The 16,410-nt window shown below is 35.1% G+C and overlaps 2 protein-coding genes across 3 annotated transcripts in view; both read left to right on the top strand.

Annotated features, from left to right (window-relative positions):
• Window positions 1-5,901, top strand: part of LOC136797542 (uncharacterized) — a 29,276-nt gene extending 23,375 nt beyond the window's left edge. The window contains exons 1-3 of one of the 2 annotated variants that reach the window (XM_067054125.1): window positions 2,292-2,625; window positions 3,844-3,946; window positions 4,837-5,901. In XM_067054125.1, the coding sequence (XP_066910226.1) occupies window positions 2,470-2,625; window positions 3,844-3,946; window positions 4,837-5,255 (678 nt within the window). In that variant the 5' untranslated portion in view covers window positions 2,292-2,469 and the 3' untranslated portion in view covers window positions 5,256-5,901. Of the gene's footprint in view, window positions 1-2,291; window positions 2,626-3,843; window positions 3,947-4,836 lie in introns of those variants that run through there. The other variant, XM_067054124.1, reaches the window with a different exon arrangement.
• A 5,234-nt stretch (window positions 5,902-11,135) lies between these two features.
• Window positions 11,136-16,410, top strand: part of LOC136797541 (ATP-dependent translocase ABCB1-like) — a 31,048-nt gene continuing 25,773 nt past the window's right edge. The window contains exons 1-2 of the mRNA XM_067054121.1: window positions 11,136-11,596; window positions 12,591-12,626. Of these exons, the coding sequence (XP_066910222.1) occupies window positions 11,148-11,596; window positions 12,591-12,626 (485 nt within the window). The 5' untranslated portion in view covers window positions 11,136-11,147. The remainder of the gene's footprint in view (window positions 11,597-12,590; window positions 12,627-16,410) is intronic.

The raw sequence follows: 16,410 nt of genomic DNA, 5'->3' as shown, positions 1-16,410 counted from the left end.
AAAATGAAAATATTGTTGTGGGAATGAATTTCTAGCAAGTCTTTGAACCATTGAATCACGAAGCAACACCAAATTTGTATCCATCAGCTTGAGTATCCCGTTAGCAAGGGTCGGACTTTGTGGTTTTTAGCCTTATTTTTGTAGGTTTTAAGGGGTATTTTGATTTTAACACATATTTTTGAGATCATTTAGGTACTAATGGTATATTCATAACATTAGTAACTTTACAGTGAATCACTGTTCAGAATTTGAGGTCAAAAGAACTTTTTTGTAAAAAGTTATTCGAGAAAAACCATTTTGTAGGTTTTAAGGGGTAAATAGCTAAAACTGCACTTTTTCACTTTCTCGTGAAAAACTGAAAACTGTTTTCTACAAAACATCACTGCTAGGGAAGACAATCATAGACAACGTACTTTCAACACAAAAAGTTTCAGCCTTACACTCCAACTAAACAATGAGATAGAGGGTACCACTTTTTATTGTGGGTTTTAAGGGGTATCCACTGGTACATAGCATGTTTTTGCATCTTTCTCGGAATTTAAAACGTCTTAACGACGTATAATTAGTAATTAACTAGATGAGTTTGAATCTCGGAGGAGAACTTAAAGTCTCATTTGAGAATTGGATAAGTGTATTTTGATGAGAAAGGCAATTAAAATGCTACGAAAAAACAATTAATGGTGGAAGGAGGGTGAACAATAATGTCATTACTGCGGACAAGGCTTGTACGTGAGAAATTGGCGAAAATCAGCCCGTTGTTTTCCCAGTGTCTATAGTAATGCCATGGGCATACTGGGTGACTACAACATCCTAGAACATAAAAATGATAAGGCAAACACCAAATCTTATTTCTTTTGTTGAATCCAAAATAAATAGAAAAACATTTTTTGAATGAATAAAAAGAAAAACAAGACGACTTGAAGTCGAAAATTTCGCCTAGAATCTAAACTACATAGGAAAAACAAGAAGTAGAAATTGAAGCCAATTTGAAATCTACTTTACATCGAGCCTTGATGAAACAATTTTACAAGAACAACGAGGCTTAAAATCGCTAAAAAATAACAATCGCTGTTTAATTTTTAAGAACTAATAAACAAAGGTAATATCACCGTATATCAAAAGTTATTGATTTGATTCTTATAGAGTAAATGCTTATAAGAAAAATGAATATGCTCATATTTTGCGCCATCCTTTGTTTACTTTGTAAGAACTAATTACTGAAAGGTATATCACCGTCTATCAAGAGTTATTGATTTGATTCTTATAATGTATATGCTTATAAGAAAAATAAATATCCTCATATTGTGCGCCATCCTTTGTTTACTTTGTAAGAACTAATTACCGAAAGGTATATCACCGTCAAGAGTTTTTGGTTTGATTCTTATAGAGTATATGCTTATAAGAAAATAAAGAAAAAATCAAAAATGTGAAGCTAAAGACACAAAGATATATGACGTAATCCAAAGAGAACCCGCGAAAATCATTTTCGAGTCGTCCGTGGTTATACGAGCGTGTAATTTGTAAATTAAATTTAGTGAGTTCGTCCACCGTATCGAGTACTTTCGTTTTCTAATTTTTTTTCCGATGACACCAACACCGCCGCCGCGAAAGGCTATCGTAATACTTTCGCTAGGCGAAATTAATAAGAACATCCATCAACATTTGATAAGGCATCTACGCTTGTCGCTCGCTGTGGACCGTGGTCCCAGGGGTGGTGGGGAGGGGTTACTACCCTTGTCGATCGACGGGGATGTGCAGCTGAAGTTCGAAAAATGGGACTTGTTTTTAAAAAAAACTGACTATGAATGGGACTGAAATTCCAAAATTTTCTCAATTTTCTCAACCCGGGGTTGTGGTTACTTAATATTTTTCGCGTAAGTAGTTTAGTTCTAAACCTGTGTATTCTTAAATGTTTTGAATGGGTACTAAAAAATTAATGTTTAAAAAGATTGATTTCAATATCTACATTGAATGTGGATGAAGTGGGTTGATGTTGACATTCAAAAAATATAAATATAGAATAAACTTTATATAAGAACATTAGCCTTCGATGTCTAAAAAATTGAGAACAAGTTAAGAACATTTTAATGCTTTATGGAATCTACAATACCCGATTTCTAATGAAAATGGAGAGGAAATGCCATCAAAATGATAAAAATAAGAACATGTTACGAACATCCAACGAAGGCTTCAAAAAATTTGGATGTTCTTATAAAAAAACGTGTATGAAAAACTCTATGTAGTCACCTTTTTTTTGACAGTATGATTTATTCTTCTTTCATGATGCTGAAAGGAGGAACGTTAATTCTACTTCTTTGGACAAATATTTCTTTGTCACATATTTTGAGATTGCCTGAATGCAATAATTATGACGCAAAGTTTTCAAAAATATCATACCATCAACGCTTAATTGGAGATATTTTGAAAACTTTAGACTTTATCTCACTGCGAAAATGTTTGACAAAATGTATGTGGCATCCGAGATGCCAATCAGTGAATTTCAAGAGACAAAATGAAACTTGTGAGTTATTAGGTAATTCTTTACAAAGTAATTTAACAGGGAATGTTTTGTCTGTACCACAAACTGGATGGATCCATTTTGAAACGGACTATGACGAAAAAACGGTAAGTCTATTTTAAAAACCAGTGATAAATTCGTAATTGAAGAAATTACTTATAAATAACGTTTCATTGGCCAAAATTAATTATCAACGAATTTAAAAAAGTTTTTTAATTCGCCAAAATGAAAATCATAAGTAGAACAATTGGCGACAAATAATTATTGGTGAGCATCATAAATTTTTTTAACTTTGCAAGAACTTTATTTTGCGAAGCAGCAATTTTTAAAAATATTTTTGGTGAAATGACAGACTAAATTGCTTTTCATCCTAAAAATGTTTGTTTTTGCTACCAGTGGATACCCCTTAAAATCACATACCCCTTAAAACTCACAAAGTTGGATGTCGGGCTCTCTTAACCACCAAACTTAATTCAATATTATATAATTCACTTTTTTACAACCTCTTATAAGTGTACTTTCATAAAATACCTAATTTCACGAATTTCAATTATCGCAAAGTGTCGTAAAATTCGAAGTTATTCAAAATTTGATCACAAATCCCTTCGAAAGATCAAGTTTTTTGGGCCTAGGGATTTCACAATTAAATTTAAGGTCATAAAACCTATACTTATGGTCGATATGAAAAATTCATTTTCTTCTTAATGGTTAGATCAATTGAATCACGGTTCAGAACCTGAATGGCAATTTCACAGTTTCAGTAAGTTGTGAGCAAGGGGTCAATGTTTGTAGGTTTTATAAGGTGCAATAATGTAGGTTTTAAGGTGTATTTTGATTTTAACGTACAGTTTTGAAAATATTTAGGTATCAATGATCTAATTGTAACATTAGTAACTTTGCAGCGAATCACTGTTCAAAATTTGAGACCGAAAAGACTATTTTACAAAAAGTTATTCGAGAAAAACCATTTTGTAGGTTTTAAAGGGTAAAAAGCTAAAAGGGCGTTTTTTCACTTCCTCGTGAAAAACTGAAAAATGGTTTCTACAAAACATCAGGGAAAACATATGGGAAGAAAACCATAGACAGCGTACTTTCAACACAAAAAGTTTCAGCCTCAAGTGCCTCTATTTTTGTAGGTTTAAGGGGTATCCACTGGTAGTTTGAAAATACACAGTAGGTACCCTAGAATTAGTGGTACATATCCTACACAACTGAGGCGAGAAGGACGAAGGCACCATCTATAGTAAAAAACCCTGGAGGCGAGGGTGACTATGTGACAGGATACTTGAAAACTTCATAAAATACAATCAAATCTTTTCATCTAGTTGGGTCGATGGTGCAGCCATGGCAATAACAACCCTTGTAATGTGATCACAGAACGTTGTGAAGACAGATGCGTTGGCAATCATCAATGTGTCAAGCATGGTGGTAAGAAACAAAGTATTTTCGAGAACCTTTTCATGCGTCTCCGGGGAGAGGGGTGGTACTAGGATTTAAATGAATTTCGAAAATTTTGTAAATTTTCTGACGTTTTTGCCATCCCTAGAGAGACTGTTTCCCTATAGTTTCACTAAAAGTTTCAAATTTTAGTCCAAATTTCAAGAATTTATGACCCTTTAAAGGAGTCAATTTTTGTTTTCGTAATTTTGGACCCCTTACAGAGACTCAATTTGCTTTTCATTGGTTTTTGTACCCCTTTGAGGAACTTTTGAGGTGTAAAAAAGGGACCTTATGGCTCCAATTTTGCCTAAGTAGCCCCAACCCCCGGGTGCGTCTCAAGAACAGTTTAGAATCACAACACTAAAAGCCTAGGCTTCTGCTCATCCTCTAGCGAAAAAAGTTTCTTATATAGGAGATATATCTATAGAGGTTTGCGAATCAAACTACTAAAAGCCTGCATCCAAAAAATGAGCAGAGCCCAAGAATCATGTAAATTATACGATTAAATATCATCATAGCGATGCGCCGCAGAAATAAGTGATATTTTCATAGCGAAATTCTATTTAATCGAATAGAAAATTTGGAGGAAACAATTTTGTTTAGGGAACTTTTTTTGGCAGGAGCTAATTTTGGCGGGCAGTAAATGTCCTAAATTTTTTTAATTTTGGCGGGAACTTATTTTGGCGAATAGTGAAATTTTTAATTTTGGCGGGAACTAATTTTGGCGAATCTCGTCTGAATTCGCCAAATCCGCCAAAATTAGTTCCCTTAAGGTACATAACTTTGCATCGAAGATAAATCCGTGTTTCACGAAACGGATGGCTATTTGATAAATTTTTAATTATGTTATCTTAAACATCTAATTCAAATTCTTTCAGAATCTCTTCAATTGTACATCAAAGATATCCAAGGATCTTCTACACACAGTTCTGGCAACTTCCCATCAAATGCTTTTGATGGAAATGATAATTCATTCTTTCTGTCTGGAAATACTCCATTCAGGCCTCATTGGTTTAAAGCAACATTCAAAGGCCGTGTTTTTATTTATTTTGTTGAAGTCGTCAACAGATCAGCTAAGCAAGAACGCGGTAACAATGTGGATCTTAAAACTGTGCTCTACACAGGACAAGCACAAACTAAGGAAACGTGGTTCGGAAACACAGGTGTTTTGGGTACCCGTAAAACATTCACATGTTTAAAAGAAGCAGATGAAATACTTTTGGTACAGGAAGTCAACCCATCAGGAGACGGTTTCATGAATATCGGGGAGGTCAAAATGTTTGGAAGAACCACCTAAAATCAGTCTGTACCATACTCATCTCTTCGCTAACGTCAATTTTGGTATAGACTCCATTTCGTATTTGAGATATTATTAAATTCGTATGAATATTTTTAGCGTTCGAGCACCTTCAATTTATACACAGGCCCGGCGGAACAACCGTTAAAGTGGGGAGGGTCAAAATGAGATAAAATTTGCAAGCAATTTGAGAAAAAAATCTCATTTGATCAAAAATGGGGAGGCTGATGTCTCCCCAATTCTCCCCGCTTCCGCCAGGCCTGATACGCCTATCTACTCTTAAAAGGCCAGGGCAAACCAGTCCAAGATTTCATCTAACATGATTTTCAAATGTTGGATGAAATGTTTGATGGAAAAACTTGCGTTGGATGGAGCAAAAATAAAGGCCAGGGCAAACCGATCCAACATTTCATCCGACATGACTTGGAAAAAAATGAAAATTCAAAAAAATAAAGAAAAAAGTACCACCAAACCAATCCAACACGAAAAATTACACAATTCAATGAGAGAGCTTCTTTGATCTCGCCGCAAATGTTGGATGAAATGTTTGATGGCGATCAAACTTCATCCAACACCGTCCAACACGATTTTTTTCTTCTTTTTTTGAATTTTCGTTTGTTTCCAAAAATTTGAATTGACGCAAACCGGTCCACACAAAACTTTTATCCGAAATTTTATGACCATAAAGGCCAGGGCAAATCGATCCAACATTTCATCCGACATCAGAAAAAAGGCATGTTGGATGAAATATTGGATCGATTTGCCCTGGCCTTTATGGTCATAAAATTTCGGATAAAAGTTTTGTGTGACGATAAACGAAATCGGTGGAAAACTTTGAAAGATGGTGAAATGTCAAGGAATTTTTTCGATAGTAAAAAATCTTTCACCCTCTCACCCTTTAGCGGTTTGGTATAAGCTTTTGAGGAGACTTGTAACGAAATTCCAGGGGGGGTACATCTGAAGGAAACTAGCCCAAAGCCGACTGGCTATTTGAATCTCAAAAAAGTTAGCACCTGTTAACCCAAGATATACTCTAAATAATATTTCGGACCCGCTTAGAGTGGTAAAAATTCTTCACGACCCCCTCCCCTACAGTATCCCTTTAAAAACCTTCACCCTCTTTAGCAGATACTTTATGACCACCCCTATATTGTAATTTAATTGTGAATGAATCCTAGCTAAAGTATAGTACTTTATTTATATATAAAACCTTAGATTAAAATGTTTTGGTGTTTACAAATAAATTGTTGTTATTGTTTTAAATGATTGTTTATTCAATAAACAAGGTTGACTGCACTATTTATTATATGCTGTAAAAAGCAACAACAAAAAAAGGAAAATTGCATCAGAATATTTGTAGAATATTCCACACACTTTGCATAACAAAATTTTTAATTTATGTTTTTTATAGGAATCATTATCACCAGTAAATATAATTCAAAATTCACGAATCCAACTTAAGCTTCTAAATCAGTACACCCTTTTTTTTTAATAAGAACATCCAAATTTCTTTTGGCTTCGGATGTTCTCAACTTTTTGAGTTTTAAGTTGTTCTTAAAATATTCTTATTTTCAACATTTCCTAAAAAATAAGGTATTTCAGGGAGCACAAAGCCTTAAAATGTTCTTAACTTCTTGTACTTAATATATTAGCTATCGAAGCCTTATGTTTTTATATAGCTTGTTCTTATAAAAACGTGTATCAAAACAATATATACATTTCTCAGTAGGAACCCGAATGTTAACATTATGTGGCGTTCCGGGGCGGCACTCATATGGTCTGACCCACGGCATGTGCCGCCCTTAAGGGTAGGTTTTTCGATACCCTCGAAATGCACTGTAAGTGTGTACTTTTGATAGAGTGCACTAAAAGGGTCTTCTTTTAGCTGGATACACTGTAAGGGTGTGTTTGGGGACTGTTGAATTGTAAGTCTGACAGTAAAAATCTTATGTATCTTTATAACTTTGACTCAAACCCATGATTTGAATTGTTCTATACATTGTGTCGACAGCTCAGGCTCATTTTCAGGTGGCGTCAGCAAATTAAGATATGAAATCAAACTATAAGGGTGAGAAAAGTTAGGTAAAATGCACTGTAAGGGTATCTTTTCACTGCTCAAAGGTTGCACTGTAAGGGGCCGATTTTGAAAGCCATTTTTTTGGCGGACGGAACATGCCGTCGTTTAGAAATTGAGTGTCCCCCCGGGGTGTCGTTTTAACTTGGGTATTGTATGATACTTTCCCGATTATAAAGGAAAAGTGCACCACATAGCCGCCATCATAGGCAGTAGGGAAAACTATATGGAAAAGGCTACTATTGCCTTAACGAGAAATATTTCCCGTCCCGAAATGGCTAGACTTTCCAAATCGGGAAGTTCACCAGTTTCCCGATCGGGAAAGTGGCCTCTGAGCACTCCGGAAATGCTTGTGGAAAGTTAAAAACTTGTCCCTCTTATAAAGGACGGGAAATAAATAATATTCACCAGGTAGTTAAGAAATCCACCGGGTAATCGCTCCTTAATTCTACTTTCCCCATTGCCAACTAAAAACTTCCCTATTTGGAAACTTATTCTCGATCGGGAAAAAAATCTACTTAATTTACAAAAATTCTATATCACGTTCGGGAACGATGAAAAGTTCTTGAACAAAACGAGAAACAAAAAAGTGATGAAATTTTCAATCTGAAAACAGTTTCTTTTTCAGGTTATTTTCACCTTCCCGTTAAGGCAATAGTTGCCTTTTTCATGTAGTGGTACCGAATGATAGGAGCGGGCCAACATAAGTGGACCTAGTAAAGCAATACACATGGCTCGGATGGGAGATCAAGTAAGGGGGTGCAAATGGAAGAGAATACCCAGGAAACGGTGATACGTCACGTGTTCGACAACCAATTTGTTCGACAACTCACTTGTCCAACAAATTCGTCAAATTGTCGAACAAATGGGTTGTCGAACAACCATGCAGTCAAACAAATGGATGTCAAACTAATGAATGTCAAACAACTGGTCTCTCGAACAACTAGACATGGAGGTATAAAGAAACAGGAGAAGTATGCTATTGTAACCATGCTCGCCCTACGATTAAAAAAATTACGAGGTATGCATGCTCATAATCTCATATATCGTGCATTTTTAATGAGCTCTTTTGTTGATAGGTGAAATCTTATTGGCTAACTTAAGTGTTGGAAATGAGATGAGACGAGATTCATTGTTTCTAACATTGGTGTAAGAAAATATTTGGATTAAAAAGAGGCCTGTAAACTTTGCAATCCTTCATCAAATGACAAGATTTTTCGATCAACATTTTCTTCAAGGTGAACTCTATTGCTTAATACTTTCCTCCAAAATTCTCCAGTGACTTTTTGTCTACAAATTGGGTCTGAAATTGTGTGTGCTTATACATAACTTTTTATTTTCTGGCTGGAGAAAATATCTTTTCAAAACAAAATTTAATGGATGACAAAATTGAACGCAAACTTATTTCGTGGAGCTAAATTTTATTTTATTCTCGTATATTAGAAGGCTAGAAATCTTCGATGCTGATAATAGTAAGAATGTTCAGAGCAAACTTGAGTTCTACTAAAAAGTCGTATTTCTTCGGGCGAGCCTAGAATTTCTTTGATTTATTACATAAAAGAAATCAAAAGACTTTAACGACCAATTACCGACAAATTCATCTCCTGTCTTTCTTTATACCTCTATGAACTAGAACTTGTTCAACAGTGCAACAGTTCAACATTTTTGAAGATTTGTCGAACAATTGTACCATCAAACAAGTAAAAAGTGGGATTCCCCCCAGGAAACTCGAGACCATCAAAATCAAATTTAATTGAAATTCATGACATAATATTGACCTAAATAAACTGTAAAACAAACAAAATCAATACTAGAATTTGCAGCCATTAGCAAAAAAAAAAAGAATCTGGACAGATTGTTCTGATGAAATTTTACATAATATATCAGAGACATTATTATGTTATGTTTACATTTATTTTGACCATACGTTTTGTTAGTTCACGTGAAAAACATGATTTTACAGACACATTATGTTGTTTTCCTAAGTTGGATTATAAAGTTGTACATTTGGTTGTACATAAAGCTGGAATGAAGGATGGAAGTATGAATTAACGAACTACAATCGTAGTCGTAGACAGAAAATTTGAGCAAAGAATAATTATTGGAACAGCATACCACCCGCAATCAATGTTGACAAAGCATTGACCCAACATTGATTTTTAGGGCAGGTTATAGGGGATAGCGTTACAGTAGCAATCATTGCAATTTTCTCAGTATTTCGTTAAGGGGTGGAACTATAAATTAATGAACTACAATCATTCACAAAATATTTCGAGAAAAATTTGTATAAAAGCCTCCTTCCCAAATCAATGTTGAGCTTTAACTGATTGGATGAAGGGAGACCGAAACGTTAAAGAAAAGTTGGGAGATAACATTATAAGAGCCCCCGATTACGTGATTTGGAAATTTTTTTTTCATGATAACGTGATGAGAGGTCAAAACGTGATTGTGATTTGAAAGATTTTTGAACTGTGGTTTGGACTTTTTCAAAGGGATGCGTGATTAGCCACTTTTAGCCATTTCATAGTAGTTGATTGGATTGCGCTTTTCTCGATTATTTCTATCCTTGGTTGTACTTGTCTAGTATCTCGTATAGGGTGAGTCTCTTTCTTGAAGAAATATTCTTTTTTATAAGAATATTCAAATTTTTTGAAGCCATCTGATGTTTATAACTTTTCGAGTTCTAAGCCTAAATTGTTCTGAACATGTTCTCAGTTTCACCCCTTCTTGCAAGCATTTTTGTCCATTTTGGTAAGAAGTTAGCCGTTTTAGGGCTCACAAAGCTTTTAACTTGTTCTTAACTTGTTCTTAACATTTTTTTCATCGAAGCCTAAAGTTTTTTTATAGTTTGTTCTTATAAAAAACCTCTTTGCACTAAAACAACTAAATATATTCCAAACCCCATTAGTCGAACAGTTCGAGAATCGAACTTCTAAACTTACTCGGACAAGTGAGGTTCGAGTAATTCCTTTACTCAAACTTTTGGAAATTTTCCAAAATTTGAGAGGAGGAGTTCGAGCAGTTCGATTAGTTCGAGAAGTTCAATTGAAAAAAAGTTTTCGAGAAGTTCAATTGAAGAAAAATTTTCGAGAAGTTCGATGCGATTGAAGAAATGTTCGAGAAGTTCGATTGAACAAAAGTTCAATCATGAATAAGTATAAACCTAGAGCATGGGCTTCTAAATCTACGTTTGCTAGGCCTTAGATTTAGAACGCCATGACCTGGGGGTATGTGCCGCCTGACTTTCGATCATCGGACCCTTAGCGGGACTTACCAACTAAATGGACTAAAAACGAAAAACAATAGGACGTTTCTGTGGATTTTACGTGCCTTACCGGGAAAATGTTGACCGAATTTGCTTATTTAGGAGCAATAAGAAATTAAATTTTCCTAATTTATGAAAAATTGTGAGGAGTTCAGTAATTTGTTTATTCGAACTTTACTTGTTCGAGTAAGTTCGAGTTAAAAAGTTGTTTGGAAATTTCGAGTAACGGGGTCTAAAATCTTTATTGAAAATCCAATGGGAGAAGAAATTCTATTGTTTTCAGGCTTGTAAAATCCAGAGGGATGAAGTCTGTAAACATGAGATTTTCTATCCAAATAAACATTTTACTAGGCTACGTCATATCTTCCTTCGTTTCGAGCGTAAAACTCCTACTCTAACTAAGGCCTAAAAGCCTGGACTGTCTATTGTGTAGATTACATTTCACCTCTTTATTTCATCCCTTGCTTCACGGGCTTAGTGAGACGTAAATGTGTGTTCGTGTATGTATACAATGATCTAATAAATTGTAATATTTAGCAGACTGAAAAGAATAATGTCTTATCGATCAGTGACGCAAACAGATGTTGACGATGATAAAAATGGAGAAAACCATTTTGACGTTCATCAAAAACAAAATATTGATGTTTATTTGGAAGACCAAAATGATGGCAAGCTAATTTTGTTGAAGAACTCAGAAGAGGAAAAATATCAAAATCAACAAAATGAAAATGTTGACAAAGAACCACTAAAAGAAAAAGAGGATGATGAGAAAGATGGATGGCCTGAAAATCAACAAAAACAAAATGTTGATCAACAACAGCAAGATGTTGACAAACAACGTCCTACCAAAAGTGAAGATGAAAATGTTGAGAATATAAATTATATTCAACGAGAACAAAATGTTGGTCATCAACATAAAGATGTTGAACAACAAATGAGTTTGTTGGATAATGAAGAAGAAGAAGCTTGCGAAGAAGTTGGTAACAAAGGCTCAGAAGTCAGGTATGATTTAAGAAAGAACAGGAGAAACATACTTTCACAATCATCTTGAATAGGAAATTTTTGTTCTTTTTGAAGCTGAAGCATTATTGATATGCCTTAGTTTCCTATTGGGAATATTTTGGCAAAAAAACCACTCCTTATGGGAAAGCCTATTCATTCAACCCCTAGAGGGGGGGCACTCAATTTCGAAACGACGGTATGTGCCAAGCAAAATCTGCTTTTCAAAATCGTACCCTTACAGTGCAGTTCAATATGGCTGAAAAGGTACTACCCTTTCATTGCATATTCTCTTGATTTACCAACCCTTATAGTGGTGCACTATATTTCTCAGCTGTAAATCTGCCTGAAAGAAGAAGCTTGGGAAATTTTCTGTTGCAAAGAAAAACTGAAAAAATTATTCTTGTCAGCTGTAATTATCAGACAATAGAAACTTTTTCAAACAAACGAGAAGTAAAAACCTTTCTTTTTAACAATTATTTTGAATCTGTTTTAAAACTCGACCCTTGCAGTGCAATTTCACAGAAACACACCCTTACAGTGCATTTTGGGATGCTGAAAAACCCTACCCTTAAGCGCGGCACATCACATAGGCCAAATCATATGAGTACCCCCCCCCCCGGGATTCAACCCTAGTTACGAATGTTGTGCCTATTAAATGCAGTATTTAGATATTCGATGCCACAGATTTCTGTAAAGCCCAAAGGGCTAGATGGAGTGCTTTAAGCTTTTGCAAGCCAAATAAAGTGAATATCGCAAAAAACATTGTTGCTATTATTTTCGAAAATCCGCGAAGTTTCTGATTGGTCAAGCGCTGAAATTCTATTGTAATGCCACGTGACCTCAGAAGGATTTTCTACCGAGCCACGGCACACTTTTCAGCCAATGCACGCCATCTAGCCCTTCGGGCTTTATAAATCTGTGTTCATATTCAACTTTTTATCTATTTGCGAACTGTTGCGAATGGTAATTATAAGTTATCCTCTTTTTCTTTTAGATTTTTGATTCCCAAAAAGAAAAGAAATCAAAAAAGGTAAGGATTTTTCCTCCTAAACAAATAAAAAGTTTTCCCCTGTAAAGTTTCCCCCGTAAAGTTGCCACCTAGGAAGTTTTTCCACCGGAAAATTGCCTCCTTGATTAATTTTGACCAACATTGAGATCAGCATCCAAAATTAAGTATTAAATTCTCCAAAGCTGAAGTAGAAAATTCGACACTATTCTCACGTGCTACTACTATGATATAGAACAATCGTTAAGACAGGCGATTAGCACAGTTCTTGAGAGGGATTATATCTTCAAAAAGGTTACTTCAACTAAGTATGTCTGTTTTTGTTTAGGCTGTGCGCATCCCCAGAATTTATTTTGATATAGAGGAATGGAACGTGTATGAAACTCCCGTCAGAGAGTTACCCCAAGTATGGGGTAGCCAAAAGTTGCATGAATTTATATAATTTCGTCACATCTAATCAAAGAAAAATTTTTGGAAAAGTCATTGTGTTGTTGCTTTCAGGGATAGAAATATTATAGACGATACGCATCCCCTATCAAATCATATCAGAGGGGATGCGTGCAGTCAAGTTCTTGTTATGACTGGAAAACTTAATGGTGTGGGCAGTGGCGGAGGTGCTTACAGTGTTTGTTTCAAACTCTACCGCCTCTATATTTCCGTAAACCACAGTATGGCTATAACTCTGCACATACAGTTGACGCTCTCTAATTCGACGTTCTACTATTTTGACAACGGAAAATTGTCCCCTTGATTAATTTTGACACCGGAAAGTTGTCCCTTAATTAATTTTGACCAACATTGAGATTCAGCATACAAAATTAAGGATTAAATTCTCCAAAGCTGAAAGTAGAAAATTTGGAATGTACCTAAAGAAATTCGACACTATTCACATGCTACTACCATAGGCGGTTTTAGACAACGTCGAACTTATCAGAGGAAGAGATTTGTAATTGTAATTTCATTGTTTTTTAACGAACGTTGCACTCCTTCGCATGTTTCTGACGTACTTGCTCTATTATCTTAAATCCGCTAGTGAACTATGATATAGAGCAATCGTTAAGACAGGATTAGCACAATTCTTGAGAGGGATTAAATCTTCAAAAAGGTGACTTCAGATATGTCTGTTTTTGTTATGACTGGAAAACTTAATCAAACACTCACAAAGGAGGGATACGCTTGAATATATATTACCCATCATGACTTATAGAGCACGAGTGCTAATAACAGAATATATTCAAAGCCACGAATGAGTCAGTAAAAAGCTTTAGTATGATCAAATTCGTCATCGGATCATTTTCATTTGAAAATATACTACACCTAATCCTCCAGGTTTGGTGGGTGGTTTCACAATCATTGACATAGACAATTTAACAGTCGAAATGGATCATGGGTAATCAGGACTGACGCTTCTTTAACGGCCTCCTGTTGGCTAGACCCAAAAATCTTCAAAACTTTTCAAAACTTTGGACCAATAGTAAGTCGTCATTAGTGCACAGTAGTCCTGATTACCCATTACGCTTTGCGTCTCTGAAATTACCTATTGGGAAATGATTGTACTCCTCCGGGTTGTCTTTCATGCATAATTTCCATACTTCCTCTTCCTAATCTCATACTTGAAAAATACTTGAATTCATCACCTTTTGGCTTTATATAAACCATTGCAATATCTCAAGAATTGATATGAACTGTGTGGATATTCTTTAAAATTTGTGGATAGAATGTAGCTGTCGATGGTGTCTGGTACTCGATGTAGAAATTCTTTTCTAAGATGCTTAATCTCTGTAGATCGGAACTCCTGGAAGGTTTAGATTGCGGAATTTCGGCAGACTACGTAAAAGATTTTTCACTGGCTCCGTAAGAGAATCTGCTAAGGTTTACGTACCGCTTTTATCTTTTTCACCCAGGCCTAAACCTCAGCCCTCGCTTTTTTTGGGATTGGCGGGTCCAACCACAATATTTCCAAGCTTTCACAGAAGAGTAGTTAAACCCGACTAGGAATGCGGCATATCAAATGTCGACTTTCATCCCTCTCTTAAGGGAAATGGTCCTGCGAATTTAGAGCTTCAACGTGGGCGGCCGCCGACCAGAGTATAAGATAAATGTCGATATAGATAATGATGGGGTTTTGGATGTAATAAAATGTGTACCGATTGTCGTATCGAACTTTTTAAATACTCAAGACACTGCTCGGAACACAATGTTATTCGAATGTTCACTAGAATGTTTTTTGAATGTTAGATGGCTGCATAGATGTAATCTCAAAACAGATCCATTCTGCACATACCACGCTTTGCTCTAAAGGGATATGGCGAATGCGACAATCTGAAACATTCAAAACATTCAAACATTCAAAGCCATGTTGCTTTTTGTTTTAAAACGAAAGTGAGAGTTGTTGGGTTCTAATCTTAATATTTATGATTAGGTGTTTGATTTTGGTACGATTGTTTTACTTTTAGCCAATCACCACTTCGCTTAAGGGCTCTGGATATACCCAATTTTTCGATTTTACACCAACTTAAATGGTAAATCTCTGCATTTTAAAAAGATTAATGTATAACTTTTTTATATGTCCTGTTAAACCTACCTTTTCAGAATTTAAAAATCGAAAAATTGAAATGAAAAAATTAAACGAAGAAGAAAACGAAAAGTTTTTCGAAGAAGAGTATTTCACCTTTCAAAGCCCTAATCTCGGTAAAAATGAAACATTTTGGAATTTGTTTTGGTTCAAGTGATGTGTCTATTTGATATCTAGAAATACAATTTCAGAAAGTTTTTGTGGAAGTATCTTTCCTTTAAAATCTCCAAAAAACCTCATTTTTGGCAATTTTCTCCACTAAATTTCCATACGAAAACAGCTGTAACTTGGGATGTAGCCATATACAGGGTGTCCCTAATAAAAGTATCGAGTTTGAACATGCGATTGAGTAGAAAGTTTTAAGTGTGTATTCACAAAATTGTATTTTAAGCTCTCCCTCTTTTTTCTTTGTCAGTTATACGTTGTAACTACCTTTTGTAATGAGCCTATGTGATGGAGAACGTTATTATATTTTAGCAATAACACACACAAACTTTTCTACTCAATCGCATGTTCAAACTCGATACTTTTATTAGGGACACCCTGTATAAAATTTTTCCGAAAATATCTAAATAAAGAAATTATTTGTCATTAACTTAAAAAAAGTTTCAAACAATAAAATGATTTCCCCGAGGCATTAGGCTTTTTTTGTGAAAAGTATATGAATAGCGTCGTTATGACGTTTTATTAAGGTCCATGTCACACTTATTCCTTAATTACTATATGATGTAATTACTTAAATTCATTTTTTCAAAAGCAGTTTGTTCTTAAACATGTCAAAGAAACGAAAACATAAGGTTTTATCTTCAAATTCTGAAATTGATTTTCACAAAAATTGGGTATATCCAGAGCCCTTAAAATCTGGATGATAAAGATCAAAGCGGTGCGCAAACCTTAGCAGATTCTCTTACGGAGCCATAACCTTTTAAGTGTACATACGTACCATGTTCGGTGCATCAGAATCTGCTCGGAGATAAGTGTAGTTGTGACATTTAGTGACAGTTTGGGAGCAAGGTTTCAAACGCAATGGCTCTAAGAAAAGGGAAATAAAACCAGTTGAAAAAAGAACCTTTATAAACTTTTTATCTGTCTTGTATTCACAAAATTAATAATTTCCTGCTTTATTGCGTGTTTAATTGAAAATCATGATGCCTTGGATGATACTCTAGGGCTGGCCTCAAAGACAGCTATTTCTTAATTGGCTTTTAATTTGGTATCAGTTATTCCTGGAGA

The sequence above is a fragment of the Clytia hemisphaerica genome, unplaced genomic scaffold (genome assembly GCF_902728285.1).
Source record: "Clytia hemisphaerica strain Z4C2 unplaced genomic scaffold, Clytia hemisphaerica genome assembly, whole genome shotgun sequence".
In the NCBI taxonomy this organism is placed as follows: domain Eukaryota; kingdom Metazoa; phylum Cnidaria; class Hydrozoa; order Leptothecata; family Clytiidae; genus Clytia; species Clytia hemisphaerica.
Note: the sequence above shows the minus strand (reverse complement) of the source record. Positions and strands in the feature narration are given on the sequence as shown.